At 55.7% G+C, this 16,706-nt stretch overlaps 1 protein-coding gene, 1 long non-coding RNA gene and 1 pseudogene across 2 annotated transcripts; 1 reads left to right on the top strand and 2 right to left on the bottom strand.

Annotated features, from left to right (window-relative positions):
- Nucleotides 1-473: 473 nt before the first annotated feature.
- Nucleotides 474-570, bottom strand: LOC131498613 (U6 spliceosomal RNA; annotated as a pseudogene).
- Nucleotides 571-2,307: 1,737 nt separating this feature from the next.
- Nucleotides 2,308-16,577, top strand: RAPGEFL1 (Rap guanine nucleotide exchange factor like 1). The gene is made up of 15 exons (XM_058703223.1): nt 2,308-3,227; nt 6,017-6,095; nt 7,020-7,155; nt 7,384-7,481; nt 10,170-10,282; nt 10,527-10,694; nt 11,416-11,513; nt 11,627-11,749; nt 12,264-12,442; nt 12,529-12,619; nt 13,173-13,223; nt 13,568-13,655; nt 13,841-13,905; nt 14,302-14,356; nt 14,593-16,577. The coding sequence occupies exons 1-15, from the start codon at nt 2,708-2,710 to the stop codon at nt 14,715-14,717; spliced, it is 1,989 nt and encodes a 662-aa protein (XP_058559206.1). The 5' UTR covers nt 2,308-2,707; the 3' UTR covers nt 14,718-16,577.
- On the bottom strand, nt 11,226-13,941 carry LOC131497173 (uncharacterized). Its single transcript, XR_009254798.1, has 2 exons — nt 12,613-13,941; nt 11,226-11,915 (listed from the first exon to the last, which is right to left on the bottom strand). It is a non-coding gene; the product is annotated as an uncharacterized LOC131497173 (long non-coding RNA).
- Nucleotides 16,578-16,706: the final 129 nt, after the last annotated feature.

Below are 16,706 nucleotides of genomic sequence, written 5' to 3'. Positions count from 1 at the left end.
TAGGATACTGGCAGGAGGGATGACTGTTAAGATGTTTCCTCGTCACCCCTTCCTCTTGCTTCCCCAGTCCTGCAGTTAGATCCCATTGCTCTCTGTTGCCCTGGTAACAAGCTCAGCAAGAAGAAACTCAAACTCAACAAAGCCCCCAGGTTCTCTGCCCTACCAGCCTGCCTTTCAGTGGGCAGAAAGCAAGTATGAGGGGCAGATCAGCCTTATGTAGCCTTGCCCTATTCCCTTCTAGAAGTCCATGGGCTGGGCTCTCAGAGTTCTTTGCTTCCATCTTCTCACAGTTGTTAATCCTATCACTCTCTTCCCCTCTATTTCTTCCATGCCAGCCCCCTCTCCCCTGTGCGGTCAACACACAGGCTTGCTACCTTATGGGTAAGGTCTTAGAATCCTGAAGTTGTTTCCTAGCATCGACAGCCCGCTTGGGCCGTCCCTCTAGGGCAGTGATTCTCAACCATGGCTGTTTGAATCACGTGGGGATCTTCTATGTGGCATCCTTGTACAGGGACCATGCTAATCTCTGTATCATCCCAGGTTTGCTCTATGTGCTGCCAAAGTGAGCACCACTTGGGGATCTTTTAAAAAATACCATAAACCTCAGCCTCACCTCAAAGATGTAATTGATTTGGACTGTGGCCTGGGCATCAGTATTGTTGAGTTCCCCTGGATTCCAATGTGCACTTGGGGTGAGAACCACTCTTCTAGGAGGGCCATGACTCACTTCATGCTGGCTTTCCTTCCTCATTCAAGTCCTTGAACTCAGTCGCTGCCTGATATCCTTGAGTAGTTGCAGGGGTGCTGGGGTCCTGCTCCCCAAGCTTTCAGTTTCCAGAAGTGTCTCTGCCTCCTTTATTTCCAGCCCCCACACCCTCCACACTCCCCAAATCTTTCCCCTTCCTAACTGACAATCCCAAATCCTGCCCAGAGAGGAGGTTACCAAGGCAACCAGCTTAATCTGGTAACTGTGGCATGTGCTCGGAGTGGAGCCCTCTCCTCTTCTTATTTGGTTCACAAAATGCCTGGGGAGCTCTTAGCCACTCCAGCCAGTTTCTCCTCTTAACCCCAGGGATAGTGGGGTATCCAATAAAGGGAGCCCAGCAAGCTGATACTCGGATCTCTATTCCAGCTTTTTAGCCAAAACTACTCTTTCCCTTTTACTGTTCCCTTTTGAAATCCACAGACAGATGGGTATGCAAAGCTTTAATTCTGTAAACACATGCTCTAGCACACATAGGACCAGATATGCACACACGGTGACACGTGTGGAGTACACACCCTGCAGTTCAACCACCACTCCCAGCCTTTAGCATTCCTGTCCCTGCCTGGTCCCTGCACGGTAAACAGGGGTGGGGCATTGTCCAAGGAGCTTCAATCTCTCTGGAACCTGGTGCCACTCCCCCACCTTGTTACTTTAACCTTGATGTGTTTACACTGAGTGTTTCTCTATACCCACCTCCTTCTGGGGCAGTGTATCTTTAGGGACAGAATGCTCCAGGCACAGGCATCAGGAATAAAGATCATTTAGAGTGCAAATTGGCACCACTTGCCCTACTCCATGGCTATGTCCACCCTGGAGGGGGTCTACACTAAGTGATATTGGCTGGCAGTTCTGGAGCTTGTCCACTCATCTCCACAGTCCTGCTTTCTCCTGCTGCCGGCTGGGTTCAGGTGCCCTTGTGCTCCTTGTCTCCTCCCCTCTGCCTCCTGTCTCTTTTCCTCACCCCAACTAGACCTGCCACAACCTGCTGCTGCTCCTTGCCTGGCTCCTACCTGCCTGCCAGCACCTGCCTCTCACAAGCCAGGCCTTCACCACCTATTGTGCCCTACCAGAAAGGGCAGATGGGCACCGCCCCCAGTGCCAATGCCAATCCACTTCAGGCCTTCCCAGCCCTTCTTATAGAAGGAAGATAAAATCACAAATATAGCAACAGAGCATAGTGTCGGGGTTGAGGGTGATGGACACCCAACCAGCAATCTTTGTAGGTCTCACCTGAGTACAAGTCCCAAGTCTGCAGGCCACAGGCCTGCCCTACTTCTTGGAAATGAAACTAAGAGCCCCTGTAAGCCCCCAAGCCAGGAATCTCTCTCCATTGCTAAATCACTCCATCACCTTTGCCCTTAATTTCTGCATCTGCTCTGAAGCCAATCCCATTCAGCCCTTCACTATTTCCCTCGCGGCCAGCCCCAGCGCCCAAGTTCAAGCCTCGCGCGGGCCAGGGGGCGGGCCAGGAGGGGCAGGGGCGGGGACTGGGCGGAGACTGGAAGAGGGGGCGCGGTCTCAGTTCTGCCACCTTCCCCCCTGGCCAGGAGCGCAGCCGCCGCCGCCGCCGCCGCCGCGTCCTCTCTCAGCTTTGCGCTCCGCCCGCTGTCTCTGCCGCCGCAGCCCGGCCCAGGAGCGCAGAGCCCCGGGCACTGGCCCCGCAGCCTATCCACCCTCTGGGCCGCGTGCCAGCTGCAACCGGCATGGGGGGCCACTAACAGCGGACACTCCTTCCCTCTGGCACCTCCCCGGGCCACTGGCCACTGGACCCCGGCCAGCGAGCCTCGGGCTCCTCTGGCCCCCAGTCCGGCGCCTGGCACGGCCCTCCGCTCTGCCCCTCCGGCTCTGAGCATCGTGTCCCCGCCCCCCCCCCCCCCCCCCGCCCGCGCCTGGGACACCTGGGTCCTCCGGCGGCCCCAAGGAGAGGGGCGGGGGGGGGGCATGAAGCCACTGGAGAAATTTTTGAAGAAGCAGACGTCGCAGCTGGCGGGGCGAACGGTGGCGGGAGGTCCCGGCGGGGGTCCGGGGAGCTGCGGTGGGCCTGGCGGGGGCGGGGGACCTGGTGGGGGCGGCGGTCCAGCCGGGGGACTGCGGCCGCTGCAGCGGCGTCAGAGCGTGTCTCGCCTGCTGCTCCCCGCTTTCCTCCGGGAGCCCCCCGCCGAGCCGGGGCTAGAGCCGCCCCCTGAAGAGGAAGGGGGCGAGCCGGCGGGGGTCGCAGAGGAGCTCGGCAGCGGGGGGCCCTGTTGGCTGCAGCTTGAGGAGGTGCCAGGGCCCGGGCCGCTCGGGGTGGGGGGACCCCTGCGCTCGCCTTCCTCGTACTCCTCTGACGAGCTGTCCCCCGGCGAGCCCCTGACTTCCCCGCCCTGGGCCCCCCTGGGCGCCCCCGAGCGGCCGGAGCATCTTCTGAACCGGGTTCTGGAGCGGCTCGCTGGAGGGGCCACCAGGGACAGCGCCGCCTCAGGTAAGGCTCCTCCATCCCGGAGTTGGGGGTTGTTACCCGGTTCTTCTTCCTTGCCCTTGGAGAGTGGGGGTGGTGCCATGGCGGGAGCCTCGGTGTGGGGCCGAGCGGTCAGCTGAAGTGGGGCAGCGGCCTAGGGGAGGAACAGACCCTTCTGCAGAAGGGAAGTGGCTGTGCCACCTTCCTCCCTGTAGCAGCCTCACCCACTGGCTGGAGAAGAAGGCGAACTCTTTCTCCGAACCTCAAGCCACCCTTCCTTTCCCCTGGACATTCTACCCACAGACTCTCATGGGTCCCTGCGGTTGACTACCTCCTTCTGTGGCCCCAAATTAAGGCCTGACACCCTAAGATGGAAGCTGCCCAGAGCACACCGTGCTTCACACCCCTCACTCCAAGAGGTGCTGCCCGAGACCTGAGAGATGTTCCCGGAGTCCCTGCTTCTGTCTAGAAACACCAGAGCACAGGGCTGGCCCACTCAGTGGGGCAATGCCAGACAGGCGCAAGGCCCAAGCTGCCTTTTGGCCCGGCAAAGGGATGCATTGTCCTTAGCAGCTTGAGGGGGAAGGAGGCATTCTAGTTGGGGGCTGACTCAGAAGGTGTTTGCTGGGGGAGAGGTGGCTGGGCAGACAGACAGCAGGACCCTGCAGCATGGAGGGGATTCTGAGCTCCACCAACTCCTGCCCTTCCCAAGGTAGGCCTCAGCATACGGCCTCTTTAAAAAATAATAGCCACACCCTGAGAAGCTTATTCCCTAAACGATGATACTATTTCACCACTCCCCACCAGCACCCCTACTAAGGGAACTTTGAGGAAACCGAGACCCCAAATTGCCGGTTAGTGGTGGAGGTAAAAGGCTGGTGGGTCTTTAAGTCTGCCTCTCAGTATTTCACTAAGCCCAGCAAGGTCTGAGGGTGGGGAGCCCTGGTTGAGGGCCTCAAGGTGGGGGTTTCACACTTTGCTCTCAGACCTCTGTAGGGAGCCTGGACCTAGGCATGTGGAATGGGACTCCATCCCCCACCCCCTAGATTTTTTTCAAGACCTGGGCCCTCTCCTTGGCTCAGCTGTCGTTGCCCTGGGGAGCTGACACCTTTTGGATTTAATTAGAAAAATATCAGACACACACAGCTCTCCTAACCATAACTTCCCGCCTACACCACACACCCTGTGTCTCTATGACACATTCCCTGGGGAGGCTGTGCATTGGACCAGAGCCTGGCTTGGAAGAGACAGACGCCAAACTGTAGCCCCCATAGCAGCATCTCCCCCACTCTGCCCCATGTTCCTCTTCCTTTGCTCTGGCTGAGCTCTCCTGTGAGATAGATAGGAACGATGCTGGGCATCCCTATTCCTTGTCACCATCCCTGGGGCCGGAGGTCGGGGCTGGGGCTCTCAGCCTCACTTTAAGAACATAGCAAGGTAGCTGGGCAAAGAGGAAAAGGGAGAAACTGTCTTTCCCCTTCCACAGGGGCCTGGTGCCACACACTGTGCCTGGTCTCCCCTGGGAAAGGACTCTTGAGTTGCTTGTCATCCTATTATCTGGGCTGGCAAGCTAGATCCCCAGAGTAACTGGTTTGGGGAACCAGTTAGTAAATGAGAATTAGTTTAACCTACCACTCTGATATTCTCCAATATAACCAATGTTCTCAAGCCATCTTGGCTTTCTCCCAGGGTGTGTGGGAGGTGAGGGGGACTTACAGAAGTTATTCCCAAATCAGCCAAAGGCTCACAAACATCTAAGCAGCCCCACCGTGCTCTACCCCGACACTCTGGTTACCTCAGGCAGATCGAGAAAAGAACAAAGACTCAGGAGTCTGGGTTCCTATTCCAGCTCCAGGCAAGTCCCTCTCAACTCTGGGCCTCAGTTTCTCATTTGTGAAATGCAGTAGTTAAAATAGAGGATCTTGTGTTGGTTCTCCTCCTCTACCTTCATGGCTTGAATCAGAGGCCAGGGCATGGTGAGCCAAGGGACTCAGAAGCCTTGGTTTTGTCTGGGGGCAGTGTCTGGGGACCTGGCCCTAACCTGTCCTGGTGAGGACACCTGGCTCCCTCCCTGTGCCCTGCTTGTCTGTGTGTGCCAGGCTGCCCTGCCCCACCCCAGGGCTGGCTGCAAGTCAGGGCGACCTTGTACCTGGCTGACTGGCTGAGCCAGGCCCAGATGGGGGTGTGGAGGGGAAAAGGGTGGTGAGAGCCACTCCCCTCCACCCTTCCATCATTAACCCTTCCGTCTCTGGGCATCTGGGGGACACAGGGTTTCTTCTTAAAGGCTTTTGGGATCAAAGAGATGGCAGTCACTCCCTCTCCCTTTTAATGGGGCTGGTTCTCACCTGCCTAGTTGGAACTCAAAGTTGTTAGGTAGAGAGTAGGGAGGGCAGGAGGGATGAACACACACACACACACACACACACCACTGACTCTAACCTCTGTTTGGAAGTTCTTTTTGTCTAGAGACACTTCTGTGGTCTACCTCTTTTTTTCGGGCAGATCTCAAGTTTGCTATATTATCTGACCAGCTTCCCACATCCATTGAAGAGAAGTGGGCGTGACCAAAGGGCGCCCCCTCCTTCCCTCCAGCTGCCTTGGCAGCTGCCAACCCCACCCCCGCAGCGGCTGCCCAGAACCTTCACACGTGTGCGTGCGCGCTTGTGCAGAGCATGACGGGGCAGGTGGCCAGGGCTCCAGCCTGGCTAAGGAGAACTCACTCTAGGAGGCGGCGGTGGGGGGAGGGTAGTGAGTGTCCAGTCGGGCCCTACAAGTGCCCGCCTGACATCAGTGGTGCCAATTGATCTCTACAGATATCCTGCTGGATGACATCGTCCTCACCCATTCTCTCTTCCTCCCCACGGAGAAATTTCTGCAGGAGCTACACCAGTAATATCCTTTTATGGAGCCTGCAAAAGGGGAGGTCGGGAGGAAGCCACGCCCCCTACCCAATGTGTGATGTCAGGGCCTCCACTCTTCCCCAGAAAATACACCTGGGTTTCAATTCCAGGGGTTTTACTCAGCAGCTGCGTGACCTTGGGCAGACCACTTAACCTCCTAAAGCCTCAGTTTCCTCTTCTGTAAAAAGGGGGTAAATAGCACCTGCCCTGCCTACCTATGGGGCTGCTGTGGAGATCAATCTGATAGTAGATGTGGGAGTGCTTTGGAGACTGCAGAGCCCTGTGCAAGTGTAAGGTGTTATTATTCTATTAAGAATGCCTCTCTCCCCCACTGGATTGCTGCTCTAAACATCTGGTTGCCCAGTGAGTTATTATAGGGTCCGATGTAAACATCAGGTCACGGCTGTGCTTTAGTAAGGTCTGCTAGAGACAAGCCACTGGCTGAGCTATTCATAGGGTCTCATGTAAGCATAGGGCCTCTTGCTGAGTTATTTTAGGATCTAATTGTAAATGTCAGGCCACTGAGTAGAATACCATAGGCTCTCTTAGAAACACCGGGCCTTACACTGAGGTATGGTCAGGTTTGTGGTAAGGATCATTGGCCTTTACCAGCTCCAGGTTATGGGCCAGTCAGAGGTTGGGTGGGTCTGGGTAGGGTATCCTCAAGTGAAATTCAAACAGGCAGGATGTGGTCAGATGGATGTGGTCAAGTGGATGCCATCCACACCTACTGTGAGAAAAATACCTGGGCTGAGGCATGAGGGGGTCCTGGCTCCAGGGACACCTGGATCTCCTTTCTTCTTGGCCCCAAGCCTAGAGAGCATTTGGGAGGGCTTAAGCAACCACTGCCTCTCATCTCCCTTCCCAGTTTCTTCAGGTCTCCCTGCTTGGGGCTTTTTCTTAACTAAGGGGTCAGCTTTGTTTGGGCAGGAGGCATGGAGGGCCCCGAGGGGCTGGGTCGGAAGCAAGCCTGTCTAGCCATGCTCCTTCATTTCCTGGACACCTACCAGGGGCTGCTGCAGGAGGAAGAGGGGGCCGGCCGCATCATCAAGGTGGGCCTGGGAAGAGAAGGCGGGTGAGCAGACTATTAGCTCTGGAAGGGGACCCCTTTGAAGGAGCCATACTCCTCAAGCTGGGTACCTGGAAGAAGATGCCTGTGGGCCTTAAGTTTATACGGTCCCTCTGTGCTCCAAGGCATGGAGACCCTGCGCCAGCCCTTGCCGATAGTGATGCTTGGGATGACAGCCCTGCCTTCACCTTCTCTCTCCTCTGCTCCCCAGGATCTGTACCTGCTGATTATGAAGGATGAGTCCCTTTACCAGGACCTTCGAGAGGACACACTGAGGCTGCACCAGCTTGTGGAAACAGTGGAGCTAAAGTGAGGGGAATGGGTTGGGGGGAGGGGACAGGACAGAAGTCCCCTTGTTCCTCTATCACAGGGACTGCCTCTGGCCTTTTGACTCCAATGCGGTTTTAGTTTTCAGCCCCTTTCTCTTGCTGGAGGGTAGCACAAAGCACGGCCTCCAGTGGCTTCCTTGTCTGTTGTCCCATCCGTTTCTTTGTTGATCCAGTGGTGTACTGGTACATATTTAACAACCAGCACATCAGGGTCAAAAAAGCCCTGATTTGTAGCTTTTGCTGATTCCCATGGTGTAAATTCTTTCACTGGCTGCTTTAAAAAAACCAACGTGATGTCACCGAATGTGAAGTTGGGCAGAGAAGAGAGGAGCAGTAGCAGGACTTAGGTAGGATTTTCACCACACAAATACAAGAGAGGTAAATAACCTCAGAAGCACAGACAATAGCAAAATGTAGTAAAACAGGCCACTACCTTTTGTGGTAATAATTTGGCTAGAGGTTTATAAAACTTTTTTTTAATGGCTTTTTAAAAGGCAGTAGGCAGAATCACCCCCAAATTTCACAATCTGCTGTCATGAGCCAACGTGAGCCCACTTCAGGACTCCATTGCATCCATCCATCCATCTGTCCGTCTGTCCATCCATCCCTTGGACCACTTCAGTTTCTCTCCAGTCCATCCCTACTGCCACAACCCCCGTTTAGGCCTCATTATCTCTCACCTGGAGTATCGCCACAGCCTCCTGTCCAGGGCTTCAGCTTATGGTCTTGTGTCCTCTCCTTTCTTCTCCTTCTCCTTCTTCTTCTCCTTCTCCTCCTCCTCCTCCTCCTCCTCCTCCTTCTTCTTCTTCTTCTTCTTCTTCTTCTTCTTCTTCTTCTTCTTCTTTTAAATTTTATTAATTTTTAAAAATATTTATTTATTTTGAGACAGAGACAGAGTGAGAGCGGGGGAGGAACAGAGAGAGGGGCAGTTGGCGGGGCGGTGGGGGGGGGGGGCGGGGTGGAGGGCCGGACAGAGGATCCTAAGCGGGCTCTGTGCTGACAGCAGAAAGCCCAATGCAGGGCTCAAACTCATGAACCTTGAGATCATGACCTGAACTGAAGTCAGACGCTTAACCCACTGAGCCACCCAGGTACCCTGTCTCCTCTCCCTTCTTATGCTGACACCAGAGAGATCTTTCCAGTTTGATGACATCGTGCTCCTATTCCAAAAACATCCTCGGCTCCCAATTGCCTATAAGACAAAATTGCAACATCCTTGCACAGTGTTCAATGAACGCCCTTGCTTTTCTGCCTTCTGCCAATGCTTCCCACCTCATTTCCCAGCCCCCATGACACTCCCTATACACCCCTGAACTCCTGGGCTCTCCCATTTTCCTACCATCATTTACGTGGTCCACTCCAGAAGGACTCCCCCATACCCACTTCTCTTTCTGTTGTCCTTCAAGGCCCAAGTCAGGTGCCATCTTTTTTTTTTTTTTTTTTAATGTTTATTCATTTTTTTGAGAGAGAGAAAGCGTACGCGCCAGCACGAATGGGGGAGGGGCAGAGAGAGAGGGGGACAGCGGATCTGAGGTGGGCTCTGAGCTAACAGCAGCGAGCCCGATGTAAGGCTCAAACTCACGAACCATGAGATCATGACCTGAGCCGAAGTCAGATGCTTAACCGACTGAGCCACCCAGGTGTCCCTCAAATGCCATCTTCTTGTTTTTTTTTTTTAATTTTTAAAAATGTTTTTATTATTTTATAAATTTTTTTTCAACGTTTTTAATTTATTTTTGGGACAGAGAGAGACAGAGCATGAACGGGGGAGGGGCAGAGAGAGAGGGAGACACAGAATTGGAAACAGGCTCCAGGCTCCGAGCCGTCAGCCCAGAGCCTGACGCGGGGCTCGAACTCACGGACTGCGAGATCGTGACCTGGCTGAAGTCGGACGCTTAACCGACTGTGCCACCCAGGCGCCCCTGTTTTTATTATTTTAATTTTTGAGAGAGAGACAGAGCATGAGCAGGGGAGGGGCAGAGAAAACAGGGGACAGAGGATCCCAAACAAGCTCGAACCCATGAACCATAAGATCATGACTTGAGCCGAAGTCGGACGCTTAACTGACCGAGCCACCCAGGCAACCCAAATGCCATCTTGTTGATGAAAGTTCTCCCTGCCTCATACCAACAGAACTCTCCTTGTACCTTTGTTATATCACCTAACACCTCCTGCCTCGTGTTAGAAGTAGCTGTATACACATCTGTCTCCTCCCAAGCTGTGAAGTTCTTGTCAGCAAAATTCAGCAAACAGCGGATGACCTACACCTATCATGTGCCAAGTAGTGTGCTAGGCCTGTGGGGTGAAAAAAAAATTTCAGGAAGAACTAAGCCCAGCCCTCAAACGCTCTCAGTCTTGTAGAAGAGATAAGATACGAACGTAAACAAATATTAGCCCAGTGTCCTATGGCAGTTAAAGCCGAAAAGTGACCTTTCCTGGTGGGTGGGGTAGATCAGAGAAGAATTCATGAAAGAGGTGGCATTTGATCTGGGTCACTTGGACTGTTGTCCCATGCTGTTCATTGTCTCTCTTCTGACCTCCTTCATCACTTTCTGAACCTGGTACTGGTGCATCCTTGACTCAGTTCTGATGTCCCTGCTTGATGTTGCCTGCCTGGCGCTCCATATGCCTGGCAGGACTTCCTGACGCCCAGCTGTGTCCATGTCAGGATCCCAGAGGAAAGCCAGCCGCCCAGCAAGCAGGTGAAGCCACTGTTCCGCCACTTCCGCCGGATAGACTCTTGTCTGCAGACCCGAGTGGCCTTCCGGGGCTCTGATGAGAGTGAGTGGGGGCACTAAGAGGGGCAGAGCTTCCAGGGTGGCTCAGAGGGCCCTCTGGGGTCTCTGGATTTGGGGCATTCTCCTTGTGTTGTAGAACCTGTCCTGTTTCCAGCATCTTTTTCAGAAGCCAATCAATTTAGGGTTAGGGGTGAGATGGGATGGGGAACAGAGGTGCCCTGGAGGGGACGATGCCAGCACTGCCATTCTGCCTTCTAATGAAAACCCACCTTCCTGTCTCTGCCCAGTCTTCTGCCGGGTCTACATGCCTGACCACTCTTACGTGACCATACGCAGCCGCCTCTCAGCGTCAGTGCAGGACATTCTGGGTTCTGTGACAGAGAAATTGCAGTACTCAGAGGAGCCTGCAGGGCGCGAGGACTCGCTCATCCTGGTAGCTGTGGCTTCCTCCGGAGGTGAGGCTCAGGAACAGCTGGGCTGAGGGGTGGGTGAGGGGGGGAGCAGGCAGGAGAGGAGAAACTCACCTGCCCAGGGCTCTGGGGCATGGCTAAAGACAAATTCTAGGCCCTGGCTACTTGAAGTGTGGTCCTGGGGCCAGCCACATGAGCATCACCTGGGAGCTTATTAAAACTGCAGCACCTCAGACCCCACCAGACCTGCTGACTCAGAATGAGCATTTTAACAAGATTCCCAGGTGATTCCTATGCACATTAAAGTTTGGAAAGCACTGGCCCAAGACACTCGGATTCTGATCTAGGTGCTTGCCTCTTACTCATCTTGGGATCTGGTTCTTTAACCTCCTGGAGGCTACGTTTTTGAGGCTAAAACACAGGGTGGGCCTCCAATCCCTGTGGGAAGGCAGAGAGCCTGCAATGTAGCCAGAATCCTATTTTCCTCTGAGGCAAGGGAAAAAATATTCCAGTATCATGGGGATGATAGAATGACAGAAGAGCTGTGGAAGAATGTTGGGGGGTAAAAGAAGGTGATGAATGCCGAGGAAATCATTATTTGAAAATTTCAGATGAATGTGGCACAAACTGGTGATAACAGCAGTCCCATTCGTCTAGAATGTGTCCATGCAGGGTTAGGAGTTTCTAGACGGGATGGCGACAGTGGCTGGGGTGTGTGAGGGTGCAGATAGTCAGGGCTGAGGCAGAACAGCTCGTTCTCCTGCAGAGAAGGTCCTTCTCCAGCCGACTGAAGACTGTGTCTTCACCACGCTGGGCATCAACAGTCACCTGTTTGCCTGTACCCGCGACAGCTATGAGGCGCTGGTAAGAACTCCGTCACAAGGCGTTGGCTGGGAGTGAGGGCCCAGAGGGACTATGGGGCAGAAACTCACAAGCCCAGAGTGGAGGCCAGCCCCTGTGTCCCTGCCTGTCACCAGATGCCCCTCCCCGAGGAGATCCAGGTCTCCCCTGGAGACACAGAGATCCACCGAGTGGAGCCTGAGGACGTCGCCAACCACCTTACTGCCTTCCACTGGGAGCTGTTTCGATGTGTGCATGAGGTGGGGACTGAAGGTGGTGCTGGGCTGGGGGCCTGGAGGGAGAAATGTGCCAACGTGGGGTCCTGGAGACGGGCCATGTGTGCAGCTGAACTTTGCATTAGAAGGTGGCTGGCGGGGTGCCCTCGGGCAATTCACCCCCAGACCCTCTAAGCCTTACGTCTCCAATCTGAAAAAAGCAGCAAAGTGAGAGTCCTTAGTAAAGTGGGTCTAACCAGATAAGGTATCTTTAAAATATTCTCTACTAAAGAGAGAAATTAAGGCAGTGATGATACTGTCTATCAGATGGTTCGAGGACCTGGCACCAAATAAGCACTCGGTAGATGGGAGAGTATTATTAATGGTGCTTCCCCTCTTCCCCCATTTCTGTTGCATCCCGTCTTGTCCCGGCTTCTTCTATTTTCCACCCCTCGTACCCCTGCCCTCCTGCCTTTGCCTCCTCGGGTCCAATCCGCCTCCCGCCCACGCACACCCCCCACGCCCCGGCGGCCCCTCCGCCACGCTGACTTGGGTGCAGCTGGAATTCGTGGACTACGTGTTCCACGGGGAGCGCGGCCGCCGGGAGACGGCCAACCTGGAGCTGCTGCTGCAGCGCTGCAGCGAGGTCACGCACTGGGTGGCCACCGAGGTGTTGCTGTGCGAGGCCCCGGGCAAGCGCGCGCAGCTGCTGAAGAAGTTCCTCAAGATCGCGGCCATGTGAGTGCGGCCAGCCCGCGGAGGGGGAGCGCGGAGACCACCCCCCTCCCCCCACCTCGCGCTGACCTCTCCTCCCACCCCCGCAGCTGCAAGCAGAACCAGGACCTGCTGTCCTTCTACGCCGTGGTCATGGGGCTGGACAACGCCGCTGTCAGCCGCCTGCGGCTCACCTGGGAGGTGATGCATGGCTGCCCTTTCCTCTCCTCCCGCCTGGGCTGGCCTGGCTCGGGGGATCTTGGCCTGCCGGGCTCACCCCGGTGCTGCCTCCCGCGGTGCGGCTGGCCCTTAGGGAGCCTTTGTGCCAGGCGGAAGGAGGCGCCCTCTTCTGGCAGATCCAGGCCCGGGCCACGCCGCTAGGTTAATGCGCCCTGTCCTTGTGCAAATTAGTAAAAAGACGGAATCCCCGCCGGAGAGGGGGGCAGGCAGCCCAGGCCAGGTCTCAGACTTGGATGCTGGATTCCAGCCAGCGCTCAGTGAGGCCCCTTGTGCGTAGCAGTGCCAACGCAGAGGCTCGAATTCCCCAGAATAATTCATTCCTCCGGGCTGCTTCAAGCTCCCCAGACCTCACTACGGGCTGATTCTATTTCCCTACCCACCAGACCAGCTTGCCAGCCCCTTGCAAGATAGCCGGGCCCTTTCCCCCTCTGACACCTGGGGATTAGCCAGAGCTGCCCTGAAACGCAAGGAGCTCCAGTCTGACATTCCTTCTCCTTCCTTCAAACCTCTGCAGAAGCTGCCCGGGAAATTCAAGAATTTGTTCCGCAAATTTGAGAACCTGACAGTGAGTGGGTTCAGCTCTTTTATCTGCCCCTGGGCTTGCACCCCAGAGACCCTCTGTTCCCACAAACCTTCCTCCTCAAGCTTGCCTTTAAGGTTTTTAGTGCCCAAGACCCTTCCCCTGGCATGCTGGGAGGGGGAAGGGTGGGTGGATTGCTGCCCTGTTTGCCTTGGAGGTGAGGGGAGGACAGTCAAGCTCCTCCCCATCTCACCCCCAGCTAGACACCCATACATACCTCTCTCTGATCAGAGATGGATCTAGGGCAGGGGGATGAGGGAGGAGTAGGGGGCATCTTTGAGGTACGCTGGGACTATGTGTCCCCTAACCTCTCTTCTGTGGAATGCCAGGACCCCTGCAGGAACCACAAAAGCTACCGAGAAGTCATCTCCAAGATGAAACCTCCTGTGATTCCCTTTGTGCCTCTGATCCTCAAAGGTGAGAGTCAATCCCATGCTCTTCTGGCCACAGTCTCTGTGCCCCAGTTCTGGCTATCAACCACTGTCACTTAGCTCTGAATGCCCACTGGAGAGGAGCCCCACACTGAGGGGTCGTGGGGGAGGGGAAGGGCCCTTTGGACCTCCTCTCTTCTTCCTCACATTTGCTTCTCTTCCCTCCCCTAGACCTGACTTTCCTGCATGAGGGGAGTAAGACTCTTGTCGATGGTTTGGTGAACATTGAGAAGCTGGTGAGTGGTACGGCCTACCCTGGCCCGGGAGCAGGGGCTGGCATCCTTCCCCTCACCCCCACCCCCCTCCCCGCATCCTGGCAGCCCCCTAAAGACAGCAACCTTCCTTCTTGGTGCCCAGCTTGCCTGACAGACTCCTGACCGTCCCTGCTGCCATTGCTGTGGCAACACGCCCACAGGCCACAAAGCTGACAGGGAGCTGGGGGGGGGGCAACTCTACCTTCCCTCACCGGCCCCATTACACCCCTTCTTTCGTTCTTCAGAGACCCTCCAGAATTAGACCCTGGAGGGAGTGGAATCAAACCAGCAGAGTTGGAGAATAGACCAGGGGGAGCATAAGAGGGGGGGAGCATCTTTCTGTACCCTTTTTAGGGCTCATTTCTTGTCATCTCCCAGCATTCAGTGGCTGAAAAGGTGAGGACAATCCGCAAATACCGGAGCCGGCCCCTTTGTGAGTACCCAGGCTTCTAAGAGCTTTACAGGTAGAGCTTTGACTGAGCGGGAGGATTCCGGGAGGAGACCGTCCTCAATTCTTTATTTCCTTAAACTTGTCAGCTCTCCATCCTCTCTTTGGCCTCTCTAGGGACCCTCCTGTCCCAATCCACACCCCTCTTCTCTGGCTGGTAGGCATGTAGAGCAAGAAGGGAGGCTGGGAGCCTGAAGGCCTCTCTCTTGTCACACCTCCAGGCCTGGATATGGAGGCATCCCCCCATCACCTGCAGACCAAGGCCTATGTGCGCCAGTTCCAGGTCATCGACAACCAGAACCTCCTCTTCGAGCTCTCCTACAAGCTGGAGGCTAATAGTCAGTGAGAACAGAGGTTCTGGTCAGTGCCCCACCAGGGTCCTTGGACGCCTGGCACTCAAGCACTTTGCACGCTATCCCAACCCACCTCTGACATCTTTCCCTTGGAGCAACTTCCTGCCCCTCAGGAAAGAGTCGGATGGACTTACCACTGGGCTCATAAGCCTGTTCATCCTGCTGAAGTCCTCTCCCCCTTGCTCCTTCAAGCCAAAACCGCACTCTGCTGGGTCCTGCCCTCGCAGGGATGGGGGGCAGAACACTCCTTCCTCTGCCCCCTCTCATTGAGGTCTGTTCCAGAGATGGAGCTTTCAACCTCCTCCTCCCACGCAGACAGGAAAGCTGCCCACGTTGTCTGTGAGACAGAGCGGAACTGTGGAAGGGATTGGCAGCCTTCCTCTCCACCCGTGGCCGGCTTCTCCCTGGTCAGGGCTGGGACCCCTGGATGCACCCCTCCTGGAATATTATATTGCCCTTGTGTCTGTGTGTGTGTGTGTGTGTGCGTGCGCGTGTGTGTGTGTGCACCTGTCCCCTTTAAGAAGCAGCAGTGCATCTGTAACTGAGGGAGGGTGTTGTGTGTAGCAGGGGTCCTTCTGTTTGGTGCTACCCTGGTCTACTTGGCCCTGTGATGGTGCGGGGTGCTGTCCCCACCCCCACCACTCCCTGCTCAGCTCCTTGTGCTGCCCCATGTGCCCAAGCCTGTGGGTGAAGCTGCTCGTGGGGCAGGGGGCAGCAGCGAGGGGGAAGGGGTTACCTGTCAGCCCTTGGGAGTCCTCCACTCACGCCTCCCCAAGGTCTCTGGGTGGGCTCTGGTGAGAGGGTAAGAGATGCTCAGGGAAACACAGGCCTAAGCTGCCTACAGGACACTCCCTCTGCATTGCGGGGTGGGACGTGGTGGTATCAGGAGTTGGGGGTGTTTGCTGCCCACACTCCTTCTTTTGGGGTGTCTTACTGCTAAGAAGGGAGCTGTCATCCCCCTCCTTCTGGCTCTTCTGAGGGACACCAACAACATGGTCTCTATCCTCCTCCCTGTGTTGACTCCCCCTTGGTCCTCCCCATCAGAGCTGGGGTGGGGCAGACCCCTGTCCCTGGGCAGGTAGCCCACAGAAGTGAGGGGAGGGAATGGCTGAGACCGTGAAGGCCACACTGGACTGTGGTGATGCCTTTAATACCTCTCTGTCTCCCCTCCCTCTCCCACACGGGCCTCCAGGGCTGAGGGGCGCAGGGCTCCTGGCAGCTACCGGGTGAGGTTCCCTGGCACAGCCTCACCCTCCTTTCTGGCGCCACCTCTTTCTCTTCTGAAGAGGCAGCAGCAGCAACAGCAAAAACAGCTGCTGCTCCTGCTCTGAGGGTGTATATATTTTTTACCAAAAGCTCTGGAATTGTAAATTTATTTTTTAAAACTCAAAGAGGGAAAGAGCCTTGTATCATATGTAAACATTGTATCATAGGTTATGGTGTACAGTCCCTTTTATACAGTGGTCTGTCTCGTTCCTGCCACAAAAGATGTCTATGGACCCCTCATCCCCCATACATACACTGGCACTGTGTCCCACCGCCTCCATCCCCCAAGGACGGTGACCATAGGCCCCCCTCCCGCTCCCTGCTTCCTCCCTGCAGCTTAACACGCGCCCTCCTCTCCCTGGGCCGCCCTCCTCCTGACCCCACGCAGCAGCCTTCTCTCGCAGCTCCCACAACCCTCCTCAAGCACTGGGGCCCACTGGTCCAGTCTTAGCTGCTTCCCGCCCCCAGCCGTGATGCCTGCCCCGCTGCTCCCCAGCTTTGCCAGAGTGAACCGTGTGTACCGTACAGGCTCGGTTGTCTGCAGAAGCCGCTGGCTGGAGAAAAAGCTGATAAAGTCTATGAATCAAGCTGCTTGCTGTTCTCCACTCTGTTTCTCTGAGGGAGAGGGTGAGGGAGGGGAGAGGGGACCGCCTCTCAGTGTGCTGGGCCCCTCAGCAGGGCTGTTCTCAGTCTGGAAAGTCTGGAAAGACTTTTAA

Source organism: Neofelis nebulosa, chromosome 16 (genome assembly GCF_028018385.1).
Source record: "Neofelis nebulosa isolate mNeoNeb1 chromosome 16, mNeoNeb1.pri, whole genome shotgun sequence".
Classification (NCBI taxonomy): domain Eukaryota; kingdom Metazoa; phylum Chordata; class Mammalia; order Carnivora; family Felidae; genus Neofelis; species Neofelis nebulosa.
This window is presented reverse-complemented; position numbering and strand designations above follow the sequence as displayed.